Here is a 16,193-nt window from a genome sequence, read left to right on the forward strand (position 1 = left end):
GGAAAAACGTAAGAAAAATAGTACACTAAAAAATTACACTTTTTTTATATAGCTAAAAAATACAATTGTCAAGAAATTCAAGAAAGGTCATAGTTTTGCTACAATGCTTTTGATTTGTGGTTACCAACAACTACTGGGTTGTGGCTGAAGGTTGAGATGGAGAGCAAAGGTCAACTACAACTGGCAGTGATAGTGGTCGATGGTTACTCGTTGTGTCCTCTCACCAGAACATTATCTAGAATTTCACTTATCATTTTCTTCTTTTACCATTCCCCCCACCCCCCAACTCCCCCGCAAGTGAAGAAAGTGGACTTATTTATAGTTAAGAGATGGTCATTTTGATATTTTGGTGCATAACTTCCCTAACAACATTTTCGGACTGTCCATGTGCATCCCTTTGATCATAGGTGGGTTTTCAAGAATTTGGGTACATTATTGTCCTCAGAATTAAGTGATCTTAGGCTCATTTAATTTCTCTAATCGAGATGCTCAACTTGGCTATAGATAAATCAAAATTGGAGTTTACTTGTCCAGTCATTTGAAAATCCAAAGTTTCCGTTTGTGCTTCGATGGCTTGATCTAGGATATTTTTATCTCAGATTGGATCACTTACATTGTCATTGGGTTCGTCTTATCATGATGCTCTCATTTTCTATAAATTTATTTAAATTGAGGCGCAAATGATCTTAAATTTCAACTTGAAATGTTTCTAGCTCAAAATGCTTCGAGATTCATGCATGGACATAAAAATTTGTTGATGGCACATCTTGTATTTTCTAGTTTCAATTAGTAATTAATAAATGTGAAAGTTTACATGCATAATAGACAATTCTTATGTATTTACAAATCCAAAAACCAACATTTGGTATTTATGATTATAATACTTCGGTCTCTTACACCCATGCACAAAAGTGTGTATCACTTTTAAAAATATAGTGATAGTGTCATTTTTCAAGTGATGCTACACATTTGAGTGGTATTCATATAAATAGAGTTGCTTCACTGTTTGATATATAAATACATAAGAATTGTTTGGTATGTATGAAAATGCCCCAAAAGGATTTCCTAAGAAAAATATATACATACATGCATGCATAAATACATACATACATATACATATACATACATACATACATACATACATATACATATACATACATACATACATACATACATATACATATACATACATACATACATACATACATATATATATATATATATATATACACACATATGAAAATAAATTCTTAACTCGAGTTACGGGAGCAATTAATAAGTAACTAGGGCCAAGTTACCAGGGAGAAAGCATTAAAAGCAACGTTACAACTTTAACTCAAGGAAATCAGAGCATTGTTGAATCAAGTTAATTATATGATTCTGCTAAAGAACCTAAACCTCATAATGTGAAAACTAATGTTAGAACTTCTTTTATAAAATTTTCTCAAGCGTGGAGAGTTATAGGTAAAAAAGCTCAATCCACAAAACCTTATAAGGGGCTAAACAGAAGATAAACTTCAATTTCCTGACGTAATCACATAATAAAACTAAGACAACTAAATTGTCTACAGTGCTCGTATTTCTCTTCCTAACTCTGTCGTGGAGCGGCAGCCTGAAAAGACTTAAATCCAGAATACAACTTTACTTTGATTTTTTTGCACATTAGAAATTTGTGCATCCATCCATATCAACATTGGAACGGCAAATATCTCCTCCCGCCTCAAGAGTCGTGACCATTATTTAAAGCATCTTTTCCCAATTCCTGTAATATGGGAATCATGAGCTCTATGGATTTCCAGTCACTCCCATGCTGGGCGAAGCCGGAGCTCCCATGTGCGGCCTGCCGCCTCCTCCACCGCCGTTGCACCACAGACTGCATGCTGGCGCCATACTTTCCTTCAGACAACTCCGACAAATTTGCCGTCGTGCACAAGGTGTTCGGGGCAAGTAATGTTATCAAGATGCTTCATGTGAGCTAATCTCTTCTCATCATTCATCAACTTCAAAATATAAAAAATTTGCTATCTATTGCTATCTGCTGCCTTTAAATAGGATAACATACATATAAGGATATTCTATAATTGCTTGCTAGTCATACAATCTGTTTTCATGAACGGTAAATTGTAGCCCACATAAAATGAGTCTATTGGACCTTGTAGATGATCGAGGGAGAATGGAGAGAGGATGCGGTAAAAAGCATGATATACGAAGCATATGCGAGGGTTAGAGATCCAGTGCATGGGTGCACCACTGCAATTTTCAACTTGCAGAGTTGCATTGAAGAGCTACAAGAACAAATTCAAGACGCAGAGAGGTTACTGCTGGAGTCACAGGAGCAGAAAAACCAACTGCTCTGTTTTCTAAATCAGCCGTTCGCTCCAGCATACGAGGAAATGAGTGGCGGCGGTGGCGTCGAGAATGGCTTATTTGGAGATAGCTTAATGTTCATGGACCGTGCTTATGGATTTGACTCTGATTAGCGCTGAATTTCTTAAAAAAAGAATCAAAGTAGCTATCTTTATTTCTCGGTCCTTACTCATAAAGTTCCATGCAAACATTAACATCCGAGGTTGCTACAGAGAGCGGCCATCTATGTCTAAATGGAAAATATAATTGAAGTTGCAAAACAATCCCATGCTAACTTTGACTTGTATTTGCTTTTCCGGCAATTTAGTTATGCAATAAAGTCAACTGGCAAAACAATCCCATGCTAACATAATTTAAGGGAATGCTTGAAGAAAAATTAAGGGAAGAAGAAAACTTTGAGTATGAGAATGAGAATGAAGTAAAAAACGAGAATTTAGATTATGTTCAAAAAAAATTTGAGATTTTGGATCTTACGGAAATGATAATATTTTTTTTTTTTTTTTTTTTTTGGTTTTAATTTTAAAACAGACGACATATTAGCGATATAGTGCCATATGATAGCAAAGAGTTTAATTTCTTATGATCAGATCGCGAATTCGAACAGTACCTATTTTGACAAAATAATTTCTTGCTAAGTTTGAGTATTTGACTATATAAATGCATTTTGTGGCATCAAAAGAAGTAGGAGAGATTATCAGCTGACTAAGGGAAGAAGTGGTGGTTTGGAGAGTATCTTCATTAGGGTTTCTCTTCCTCCCTTGAGGTTGAGTTCATCAATTTTACTTTCATCAATGATTTCCATGGAATATTTTTCAAGTGTTCTTTCTATCATGTGTAGCTAAGTTTTCCTTCGCACTTATGTGATTTATGCAGTGTGGTTTTTGTGGTTTTCTTGGATTTTTACTTTCCATGTATCAATTTCTTGAAAAATTAATGCTTAAGTTATTGTTTTAACTATAGATTTTAATTTAATCATGATCTGGATGATTTGGATGTTAACATATGTCGTGATCTGTCACTCATGCCTGTTGCATAGAAAAATGAAATGGATAACAACAAAATCCTAGTAAAAATAGACATATTCTATTCAGGTTTTGTAGCCTAAAAAAAGCATCAAAATAAATTTGGTGATTCCATGGGAGTTGAGGAAGCCTTGACTTCATGAATTCTAGACTTCTTTTTACCTAGGTGTAGACTTAAGGAGGACATTCTGTCATTGTTGACAACTGTCACATAGGGAAAGTTTAGGAAGACCACAAACTAATAAAATACCTAAATGATAGGGGTGTGAGCCTCATATCTCTTGACTAACCATAAGATTTTTCTAATGCTATTTTCTGTGTTTTTCAACCTTCCTACCTTCTATTTTTGCATTTTATTTGGATTGTCAAAAATCATCTCCTATGTGTAATCACACAACACAAGAATTAGAAGATTAGTAAACTAGAGGTTCACCCATTAGAGTATTTCTTAGTCCTTTCCTTGTGGGATTGATATGTGGTACTCTTTAATTGCATTATTGTTTGACACATATACTTACATGAGGAACTGAATTTCTTCATTGTAAGTTTTTAGCTCGTCAATTAGTGCTAGTCCTACTTATGCTCTCATCTAACTTGAGACTCCATCAATGTGCAATGTCCAGCATTGGTCATTGATATCTGCACCTTTGCTTATTTTACTTTGTTCAAATAAGTTTGTTAGGAAATCTGTCGTGGCCTGAACTTTGATCGTTAGAAGGGGAATGAAGGTGACGTTGTATTCACTAAGTTGCACACCCTAATTCAAGATCCATGGATAGTTTATGTCATGTGAGCATGGATTTGAGTGGATGGTCAGTGATAAATCAGATAAGGTGCATTGGGAAAGATGATCAGAGCTTGTGATTAGATACAATTACAACAAATGTTAGCTTTTTCATAATAGGGTACTTAACCTCAGTGCCTTTTTAGACCCGACTAATGTATTATATTGGGAATAGTTTTCACAGTTTCATCTGGACAAAGAGCAAACTAATAGATTTGAGCTAAAGTCCCAAATATAAAGAGATTCATTATTTTAGTTTCAAGTTCTATAGCAGCGGAGGCAAGGCGAACAAATTTTTAGGCTTTGGAATGCATGCTCATTCAATCGAACATTCTAAACTTTATATTTTCTCATTGATTTGAAGAATATTGAACATTTTTTGTTGACTTTGAGATGAACCAAACATGCTAAGGGATGTTATCTGATTGGACAACATTTGCACTTCTTTAGCATTTCAAGGAGATGGCAAATCCAAGAGCATTTTTTCCTTCTCCAAACTGTCCTTTATTCCTTTTAGCATCAAAAGTTATTTGAGAAATTTTCCGGTCGATTCTCTAATATACATTTCAGTGGATTTAATTTCATATTATATTTTTTGAGTGTTTTAAATGTTTCTTCTAGATTGTTTATATGTTGTTCTGCCAACTAACTTTTAACTAAGATATCACTAACATATACTTCAATAAGTTTTCCTTTATCTTTAACATAGATTACATCCATCAGATGTCAGTAGGTAGCCCTAACATTTTTTAATCTGAAAAACATTATATTATAACAATATAATCCTTGACTTATGATGAAGGCATTCTTCTCTGCAACTGTTGTGTGCATCTAGATTAAATGCTAGTTAGAGAAAACTTATTAATGAATAGTTGACTTTAGAATCTGCCAGTTCATCGATCCTCATAAGAGGTAACTATCCTTAAGTCAAGCAGAGTTCAAATTCAAGAAGCCTAAGGACATTATCTATTTTTCATTTGACTTCTATAACATGAGAACATTGGCGATCTTGGACAGTTATTGCACCTCCGGATGTAGCCCACCTCCTTGAACTTCTGTACTTCCTTTAGAATTGGTCTGACAAAACACATGTCCAAAGTTTATATCTTCTCCTTTATTGGCCACGTGAGTGAATTGACATTTAGGTGGTGGCATGCTATGTTTATTATAATTTCTGGCATCTTTGCTTTAGACCTAACAAAAACATCCAGAAGCTCTTGGAGGGTTTGAATTGGCAAATCCTTGTGCCCAACATCAAACCTCTCAATAATTATAAAAAAATTTTCCTTTTATTTGAGGGCAATGACGATCTTGATTATAATTTTATAGATTTTAAGACCCCCTTTTCATTACTTTTGAATGTTGAACATTTCTTGCTCCATACCACTGACTACCGAGAGGTAACATGTCTAAGTTTTCTCTAGGTTTCACAAAACACTCACTATCTACCTATCACATGAAAACCTTGCTCCACGTGGCAGGAGGAGACCATGGCTCAAAATTTATTGAGCAACAGGAAGTTAATGATCACATTGTAAGGTGGAGGTTCAGCAAACACCTGAAATTCATTAATGTTAGTGAATTGACGGTCACCTTCTCCTCAAGTGCATGATATCTCAATTATCCCCAAGGCCTCCTTTCATTTTATAGAAAATCAATAAAACGGGTTGGCTAGTGCAACTTGGTCATCTGATAACAAATGAATTTTTTTAAAGGCTGATTTGAACAACATGTTTCTCGAACTGTCTGTATCAACCAAAATTCTACATACCTGTTAGTTTTTAATATTCATAGTAACTACTATGAAGTCATTGTGAGAATTCCTTTTGGGGAGCAAATATACATCAGTAAGGATAATTGGGGGATGAGGCTTCCATTTTGAAGCGAAAGAAACAACACAATATTCCCTTGCATGGAGCCTCTAATAGTCAACTCTTTTTGATTGAGTCTCTACCTTGTATAGCTACGATAATCCCTACTATGTAGATAGTGTTGGTCTGGATAGGCTCATCTTAGTCATCTTCTGTAGGGGCTTTCCAATGCATTTGGGTTTACACATCTGGGCCCATAAACTATTTAAGCTTTTTGGCTTCAATCAATTCTTCAACTGGGCTTTGGAGGTGTATGCACTTCTCCATGTCATGACCATGATCCTTATGATAATTGCTAAGTTTTTTTTGTAATATGATGGAAAAATTTGAGGAAAAATTTGGTTCTTATCAGGAGAGCCTTCTTAAAATATTACTTATCTTGAATATCTTCTACCAACCTCAATATTAAAACCCTCATTTGAGTGGGTTTCACTGTTCCTTGATTGTTATACCATTCATTATTTGATTGATTCTATTATTGTGAACTTCTAATAGTTTCTATATCATCACAAGACGTGAATCTCTTTTATGTTTAGGGCAACGACCATGTTTCTGTATCCGCCCATCATTTTTGTAAAATCTATTTATCTGAGAAATGTTTGGATTTCTCACCATTTGTATTGCAGGTGAACATATTCCTTCACTACATAATGATTATTGGCTAACTCCAAGAGTTTTGGCAGAATATCGGGTTGTCGTAAACCTAGAAATTATTTTAATTATGCAATTCTTTACTCTTGTACTATGGCAGTCTTTGCTACCATAGGCTCCAGATTTCATACTTATAGCATCTCTTTCTAGATTCAAATGACATATGTTTAAAGGCTCTCATTTGAGCCATGTTTGACATGTCACAATGCATGTGAATCCTTGCTAGGATTTTGAGCACTAGTTAATTGCACCATAAAAATCTTTTTAATATCACCTACGGAAGTGATAATTTTTATCAAGATTTCTTCATATCACTTGAGGGTTGAAACCCTCAAAGTGGAATAGAACAAAGGATACTTCAACGCCTTTTAAAAGGCATATAGTCAACTCAAAGGATTTTATGTGGTCGATTGGATTGCTCCGACCCTTGTAGGACTATAAGGATGAAACCTTGAACTTCTTTAGGGACTCAACATCACAGCCACAAGAATGCATTCAATGGCCAATGATAGTCTTTCATTTGCTTGACCTCCCCTAGATCTGATCCTTAGTATGAACCTAACACTGTTATGATTCTTGGATTCGTCAATTCGTTCGGCCCTTCTGAGCATTTGGTGGCCTTGGAGTTCAGGTGGTCGACATTTTAGTTTTTAAGGAGATTGTGCTCTCCCCTCAAGTATAGTGCGAGTTTTGTTATTTGTCCCATTATCCAATTTTAAAGTTTTTAAATTCTGAATTTATTGTTGCACAAATTCTCTGACGAACTCCATGTTATGGGTTCTTATTAGGTCGGTTCCTTCTTTGTGGTACGCTCCTCTTGTTGACAACATGACTTCAAGCTCACCGCACCTTTAAGAATTTTGAATCCTAAAATGTCATATGGATCACACCCATGGACTAGAGTGTTTGATAGTTGAGAGAAATAAAGAGAGAAGTGAGAAAAATTGTTAACACAAGTTCTCGAAAAATAAGTTTTACTAAGAATTACTCCATTTCTAAGTTAATTCAACTTCAAATTGGCTAAGAAAACTGAAAAAAACATAAGATATCCTTGGTTTGCTACTTAATATTTTAGTTATATTTTTTTAATATCTTAAAATTTTTTTTAGGTACAATTCGAAGTTCTTATGTTATGAAATCTCATTATTGAAGCATTAAGGTTAATATTTCCTAAATTATATTTATCCTCCATAAAAGTAACTTTTGATAAGCAGATTGAATTATTTAGAGTTCCTAGTAGGGGTTACCATATTAACATTAATTTTTTTACTGAGTTATGTAAACTACTTTTAATTTTGTAAAAAATTATAGATTTTACCCATACTTGTTCGTTTTCAAAACGTCTGTAACATGCAGTAGCAATAAAATTGATAAAAGTAGGTAATTGTGGGAAAAAGAAAGTACAAGAATAGTCACTTGAACCTAAAAAAAAATATAATAACATAAAGTGAATAGCAGGTATGGAACATGTGTAGTAGTGTGTCATCAAAGAAAATTAAATCATTGAATTAAGAAAATCTCACTACATATATGGCTCAAAACATATACAATAGGTCATGCTATGGGAAATCAATAGGGAGAAGAACGCACAAAACAAAGCTCAAACACTTTTGATCAGAAAGTCAACAATACATTAATAACCTTAGAAAAACAAGTCAAGTATGATTAATAGAGACAACAATGCACAAACACACGATACAAGACACCTTATATTGTATGAGTTACCCAAGCCACTGACATAATCTATTGGACTACACTCCACCGACACAGAATGCAAGCACACACCTTAGGTGAAAGCAAATAATAATGCTAAAGTTTCATAGTAACAGTGGGTCTCCTCCATCTTGTCATCCTTAAGAACAAAAAACACAAAATGAGGTAAATTTGGAAATGTTACTATCATGATTAGTCTCTGCACCTCTTGAATTCATTGATGCATGTAACCATACTACTGCTAGTGTGGCATTGCATATTGTTGAGTTAGCCGAGTTACATCATGCATCTCTAGCAACATCCCATTTAAATGCCTTATCACCTCAGCAATATATGGGTCAAATTTTGATCTCCCGAGATGCTGAGAAGAGCTCTCTCCTATCTCATAGGATGAACTTCACATAAAGCCAATTGAAAAAAAAGGAAGTTCTAGTGATGGCCTTTTGTGGTGGCAGTAACTCATCTCTACTCCCTCCAACAATCCCCTCTCTATAAAATAAGGCACTGATCAGTAAGGATATAATATTAATTTGGTTTTAGGTGCCATGAACAAAAGATAGGCCGTCATGAATGATATTTTGGCTAAAACAAGTGAACTATGCCAGTAAGAAATGAATTGTTTGCCAAAAGTATGATAAAGGAAATGGAAAGTAAGTTCTTACCAAAAAGAATGTAGTGGTGGAAAAAAAATCCAAGATCTCCAAAAAAAACTTGGAAAACTGGGATCTAAGGATATAATATTACTAAAACCTAATAAAACTTGTTTGATCTACAATAATATAATTGATTCTAGTGAGGGAAAAGCTGATCTAGCTATAGGTGTCCAAAAAATTAAGTACATTTCCTTATCCTCTTTTTGATCCAATATTATAAAATCAGCAAGAAAGGTGAATTTGTCTACAGTAACAAATAAATTTTCAACAATTCTCTGAGAATGGGCCACAAATTAGACCACTAGCTATAGGGGCAGGGGTCTGAAGGAATGGAAGTGAAAGTTTCTCATAAATCAATTTGAATGTTAAATAAAATTCTTCCTAATTTTTGTTTCAAATCAGTGTTATCACTCTTATGGCTCTCTCTCTTATTTCTTGACTTATCCTTTTTTTAACTACTTTACACTATTCTTAATTTTGATCTTTTAGGTTCACCTCAGTATTGCTAAGGACTATTGGGGGTCTATTGTTCATTGAATTTCCTAGCTCTGCTATTTATGTTTAAAGTTTCATAATGGCTACAACTTAACTTTATAATTGCTTCTCTAATTGAATTTCAAATTGCTCAATAGATGACATTTTTTAGGAAAGCCTGAAATTAGCTTGAAATCTTAGTAGGTAAGGCTGCCTCAAAGGGTTATTTGTTTGGTTGTGTCAGTTACCTACAAGATTACTTAAGGTTTCCCGTAATTCTAGTTAATATCTTTCCATGCAAAACTAGGATGGTTTTTCCAGCCTGGGTTGTAGGCATAGGAATAAAGGTTGTGTCTTGATTTCCTATGTCATTCACAACTTCTATAGTGGCAAAGCTAGGGATCTACCACTAGTCTGTACATCAATCCTTCACTTAATGGTGATACTAATGGTTAATTTATCATCACATTATTCAATTTCCTCAAAATGGCTGCTTCTTGAGTTGCTAGGATAGTCAAAACATCAATATCTTGCAAACAAGCTACTTTTGTTGGGTTCTCCCTATCAGAGGGTCACTAAAAACAATCATTTGAATTTATTTTTTCAATTTATAGGCTTAATTAAATGATTTTTCCACTAGGGAACCTCTTGCAGCTGCAACTACGATGTATCTAAGTGAGCCTACAATTGTGTTGTAAGAAGTTTGAATAATCAAACAATTAGACAGGGCAAGGTGTGGAACCTTTCTAAGTTGTTCCTTGAATCCTTCTCAAGCTTCATAGATGGTTTCTGTCTCTATTTAGACAAAAGGTGTGTTATCATTTCTCAGATTGGCATATTTGCAGTGGGTACAAAAAACTTTGCTATGAATTTTTGGGTCGTGTCATTCAAAGGGGAAATAGATACATGGGGTAAACATTTTAACCACATCTTATTTGTATCCCATAAAAAGAATGAGAAGACCCACTATATAATAGTATTGTAGGAGACAAGATCATACTGGAAGGTGGCACATAGTTCAAGAAAGTTAATAAATGAAGGTTTGGGTGTTGAAATGATGTACCACTAAATAGGTTGTTTTGGATCATTTGAATTATGACATAATTTATTTCAAACATATTTGCTTCAAGTATAGGGTAATCAATGCAAAGATGGATCTCTTCTATTTATGGGTTTCCATAATCTCTAAGGGGTTTCATGATGGGATCTTGAGGATTAGCTATTGTTATGGGTATGTTGGTGGAAATTTTTGTTCTCTTTAGATGTCTATAAGTGAGATCAATCTCAGGGTCAAAATGGGTAAGGTCAACCTCAATTCCCTATGCTTATAAAAGGATAGAATCAACAGAGTCAATGCAGCAATAATGACCCATAGGAATCAGTCAACAATCATTCATGCAAAACACACAACACGTGCAAAAGTAAATAAAATAGACTCATAGCAAATATTTATTTTTTGCTTTTTAACTATTTTATTTTTTTATGCTTTCTAATTTTCAAGACCTACAAGAAAATATAAGAACAATATGGGTGCGAACAAATATAAATATAATATAAAAAGAAAAAAAAAATTTCCAAACCTTGATTCTTAGAGTTTAAATCTAGTTCTCCTAAAATCAAAATTTTCTTAATAAATTTCCCTGTTACTAGTGTCAACAAATTGATGAGAGAAAAACTTATCCCTAAGCAATTTAACTTCTCATGAAAGTATATGTGTCAAGTAATAATGCAATTAATGACTACAGTGTATCAATTCCACAAAGATAGTGTTAAGAACTAATGTTTAAACCTAGTTAGTGTGATAAAAAACAAAAGATGATTTTCTACAACCTTACCCAAATACAAATATATATGATATCTAGGTTAGGAACACAGAAAATAACGGTAGGGAAATCTTATTGATATTCAAGGGATATGAAGTTCGTGCCCCTTTGATTTAAGTATTATGGTGGTTTATGGTATTTTTAAACTTTCTTCTATGTGATACTTGTCAATAAGGATAGAAAGTCCTTCTTATGCTTATTCCAAAATCAAAATAAAGCTACAATCTATGAAGTTAGGACTTCCTAAATCCCTATATCATCTTGAATATTTATTTTGATCCTAATTCTAGGCTACAAACCATTAATAAAATATGCCTATACTTACCCAATTTTTATGGTTAGTCATTTTATTCGTCTATGTAATGGGCAGGAGTCACAATTCACAAAATATGTTAATAGTCTAATTTTCCAGATCAGGAGGAAATTATGTACTATGATTAACATAACAAATTAAGTCTTAATTCCACATGAAACCGATATAAAGAAAAAATCATCTGAGAAACCCAAGAAAACCACATTCCATGAATCATCTGGGAACAAAAAGAAATATAGCTACACATGATAGAAAGAATACTAGCAAAACATTCTATCAAAATCATTGTTTCAAGTAAATTTGCAAAATAAAAACTTACAAAATCATTGTTAATTAAGTCAATGGAGAATTTAAATCTAGGGACAAGAAAATAATCAAATACATAAGCAAGGTAAAGATGTTGATAGAGAAGTTTACATAATTCTAGATTGAACATGTAAGTCAGAAAGAAAATAAAGTAGCAAAATGTGTATCAAAGATCATTTACTTTGGAGAGGGGATGCTTTAAAGGCTTCTCTAGCCGGCCATTGAAAAATTAGAAGTCATGGAGGTAGAAGCTGAGAGCATAAATAGTTGGATGGATCCCTTCATCCAATATATAGTGACCAGAAAGATCTTAGAGAAAATAACTGATTGAAGGATAAGCTATACAATATTCATCACTAAAGATAAATTTCTAAAAGTTCAACCATTTCATTGCTCATAACATAAGTTAGGGAGACCGAGGCAAAAGAAATCCTTGAGAAAATACACTCTACTGAATGTAGAAGTCATTTTTTGAGAAAAGACCTTGGCACATCATGCTAAGTGGCAGTGCTACTTCTCGCCAACTCATAAAAAATGTAGAGGAGTTATCTAGGAAATGTGAGTAGTGCCATAAATATCCTCCAGTGTAACATCTTCCAGCTCAAAAGCTACAGTTGATTGTTAGTCCCAAACCTTTAGCCATCACGTGACTCAACATCCTTGGGTTATTTCCCCCTTTAAAGGCCCAAGCACAACTTCCTTATAATCATTGTGAACTACTTTTCAAATTATATTGAAGAAAATCCATCACCCACATTACTGGAAACATCATTTTAAACTTAATTTTGATGGACATCATCTATTAGTATGGTTTACCCCTTTTACTTTTCACCAACAATGAAACACGATTCACTAAACAGAGGGAACAGATTTCTGTTGAAGTCAGAGAATTAAACTAAAATTTACATCTCTACATCATTCATGAAAAATTAGACAAGCTGAGATTGCCAATAAGATAATCTTAGATCTATTCAGGAAGAAGGTTAAGGGAGTGAAAGGAAAATAGCCAGACATACGCCTATATGGCTTATGGCCCATCTGAACAAAACCATCCTCAATCACATGACAAAGATCTATCACTTTCCCATGACAAAGCTTCATGAAGGGTTTTAATAAAATCACCCTAGAAAAATATCGGCTTCTACCCACAATGTGGTGTAGATTGACCAAAAGAAAATTTGGGACTACTAAAATAACCAACTTAGGTCCGCATAAGATTCACTACCCAAAACAAATTGATTCTACACGTGTCATCCAAATGGTTGACACAAATATTAAATGACTGATAGCAACACCACGATGTCCAATTTGTGTACAAAAACTTAAAATTGACCCTCAGCGCTCAAACAATAGAAGATAATACTTCAGTTGGAAGAATAATATTTAAATCAGCAAAAGAATTGAGAATAAAGTAATGTCATAATAAAGTAAATTAAATAAACTGTAAAACAGTTAAAATTGATCATAAGGTCAAATTTTATTCATTTAATTGTTCGTTTATATGTATGAATAAAAACATCATGTACATTGATTCTGTTACAAGTGTAAAAATAAAGAAAGAAAAACATATGCATAGGATTTGTGGGGTCAAATGTTGAATGATTTGTTGTCTGCCACATTATTTCCCTTAGACTCCTCTCAGTGTTCTAACACTGAAGGAGCATTGAAGAGTTTCTTAACTTATCCAAGTCAGTGTATTTAGGATTGAACATCTCAACTCTAATGAATTGGTCGATCTTCACCCTTTTACCCTCTTCTTAGTGAACAATTTGAGTGTCGAGAAACTTTTTAATCATTTTCATGGTGGACAACTTCTCTATTAGTTCTATTTTTTCTTCTTGGATAACAAACACCCACTCAGACGTTATCTCCAATTTTGTCTCAGCACCATCCAACTGAGCCTCTGCCCCAATTGTGCGATATTTGTATCCTAAATAGGTGGTAGCCCATCGATATTGTGTTTTCAAGGTGATATCAATAAAGTCAAGGAGCAATAGTGCTCATAGGGGCTCAATAAAAGAAATTTTGAGTAATCCTAAAAGGTATAGGTACTGGGTCGGGTATCACGAACCCGTCATCCACAGCTACTAGTACCTTAAGTCTACCCGATCGTGAAGGTAGTCAATCCAACATGTCCTGAAATTCCCGTTCAACAATCCATGAATTACGTCGTCTGTGAGGGATCTTGGTAGCCCTAAGTTTAATGGAAGGTAACTCTGTCTCTTGACTAAAAGCTCCATAAGGTGGGACTTATACCTGCCAGAGTGGCTAGGGATCCTTACAAAAAAAAGAGAAAGGGAGATTTAGCAACAAAGCTGGAAATGCTCCAAACATAAGGACTTATATCTCTTATGGGTAGGGGAGCCTTCTAACACCCTAAGCACACTAGACACCACCTATATAAAAATTTATGCTAGGCCAGTCGACCAGTCGAGTTGGACAAGCACAAGGGGCTTCTCCTCAGGACATGTAAATATGAATGCAATTATCTAAAAGGGTCCTTAAATTTTGCAGAGGCCCTATTATATGGCTTGGATGATATCCATGCTATGAAAACCATTTAAGGTCTGTCCCGAAGACCATGTAGGAAATAAAAGTGCAATTTTTAAAATCTTGAATATATTAATCCTAAAAATTCATTTATCTTGAGTGATTAATTAGGATTTTTATATGGAAAAATTAGGAATTTAAGTCTTAATGAGCCTATATTCCATTGTGAAATCCTATATCACAAAAAGAAACAAGGAAAAAATGCAGGCATGCAAGCATACAGGCGTGCAATGAAGTAGAAAAATAAGCAAATCAAACTAATAAGAAAGGCCGGTGCCGCTGGGTCGGCAACATATCCCAAAAAGAAAAAGAAAAAGGTGGTTTGACTCCACATATACATGATCAGACCTAATTTTATACAACAAGATTAAATTTAGAATTAAGTTACAAGGCATGAGCATCAGCTCCTGGTCCCTTCCACCTGTTTCTCACGCCAAGCGCCTCAGAACCTGTGCATGTATCTTATTTTTGCTATAGGACTATTCTATACTCTAAAAGTACATAGGTTGCATAAAAATAAGGTTAGTGGAAAAGCTCACATGAATATAAAATATAATGATCCATTCCTTATAAGTGAGGGAGCTAAGTATCACCTGCAAGAATATTATTAGAAATCATTACTTGCTCCCCCCATATATGTACTTGTGTGTGCACATAGTGGCATGCCACCTTGCAGAAAAGTGCCCTAGCACACTACCATACATATGAAGCATGAAGTCAAACCACAACTCCAATGCAAAAGAAGGATGTCTGGCTAGGGCAACCAATCCAACAAAGAATAATAGTCAGGCTTCAAAAAGACTACATAGCACCCTAAATCCTAGCCTAGCAGACCATCTAACGAAAACTGTGTCAACTTAGTATCTAAGTGCGGGGCATGTCTGAGTATAGTATGACTTTGACAGGGTCAAAGTTGTCTAGCCTTCCCTGTTCTAAAGATCTAATAGATCTAAAGAATGTCATGCAATATGGATTTTAAAGAAGGATTGACCTCACTTATGGCCTATTTTGCTACATGCGTATTTTTTAAAGTATGGCAAATGTAGTAAGCAAAAATAAAATTTTATAATTTGGAATAAGGGCCAATAAATTTGAGCCCACAATATTTAAGGGTGACACGAGTTAGATCCCGTGGATCCTTAGCACAATCATACTCATGTCAATCTTGATGACTTAACACACATTACTCACTAGGATCAACGAAGCAAGAAATGATCGTTAAGGCATCTCGACCGACACGGGGTCACACTCTTAACAAGCAAGACATCTATTGAGGCGAATGGGCAAGCACACAAACATAAAAAAAGCCCACATTGTGATTGTTTGACTGAGGTACAAAATAACCGCAACGGTCACCCAAAAGGGTGAAGAAACATCATGTAAATGAATGCAAGGATGTCACATGCAACATGCAAAAAGTGCACCAAGGTGGTGAGGGTGTGTGCCATGGGAAAAAATATTACATCAGTACTACGCACGTAGAGGAACGTGCGTACCCAATGAAATCACGCCACGATATCCCGCGCGACGCAGAAAAAAAACGGCGCAGTAACACGGGGAATATTCCTCCCCGTGTTATTCATGTGTTATTGTGTGTTATTCATGTGTTATTGTATCATGAGAATAGTCCTGGTGTTATAATAACACAATAACACATGAATAACAC

General features: G+C 34.6%; 1 protein-coding gene across 1 annotated transcript; it reads left to right on the plus strand.

Annotated features, from left to right (window-relative positions):
• Positions 1-1,772: 1,772 nt before the first annotated feature.
• LOC110038685 (LOB domain-containing protein 25-like) lies at positions 1,773-2,480 on the plus strand. Its single transcript, XM_020743580.1, has 2 exons — positions 1,773-1,970; positions 2,160-2,480. The coding sequence occupies exons 1-2, from the start codon at positions 1,779-1,781 to the stop codon at positions 2,478-2,480; spliced, it is 513 nt and encodes a 170-aa protein (XP_020599239.1). The 5' UTR covers positions 1,773-1,778.
• The last annotated feature ends 13,713 nt before the right edge of the window (positions 2,481-16,193 follow it).

Source organism: Phalaenopsis equestris, unplaced genomic scaffold, assembly GCF_001263595.1.
Source record: "Phalaenopsis equestris unplaced genomic scaffold, ASM126359v1 Scaffold233516, whole genome shotgun sequence".
In the NCBI taxonomy this organism is placed as follows: domain Eukaryota; kingdom Viridiplantae; phylum Streptophyta; class Magnoliopsida; order Asparagales; family Orchidaceae; genus Phalaenopsis; species Phalaenopsis equestris.

Excerpts from the sequence above, each read along its gene's own strand:
- LOC110038685 (XM_020743580.1), top strand. The coding sequence starts at position 1,779 with ATGAGCTCTATGGATTTCCAGTCACTCCCATGCTGGGCGAAGCCGGAG. Across the intron at positions 1,971-2,159 it reads ATGTTATCAAGATGCTTCAT|ATGATCGAGGGAGAATGGAG; the intron begins GTGAGCTAATCT and ends TGGACCTTGTAG.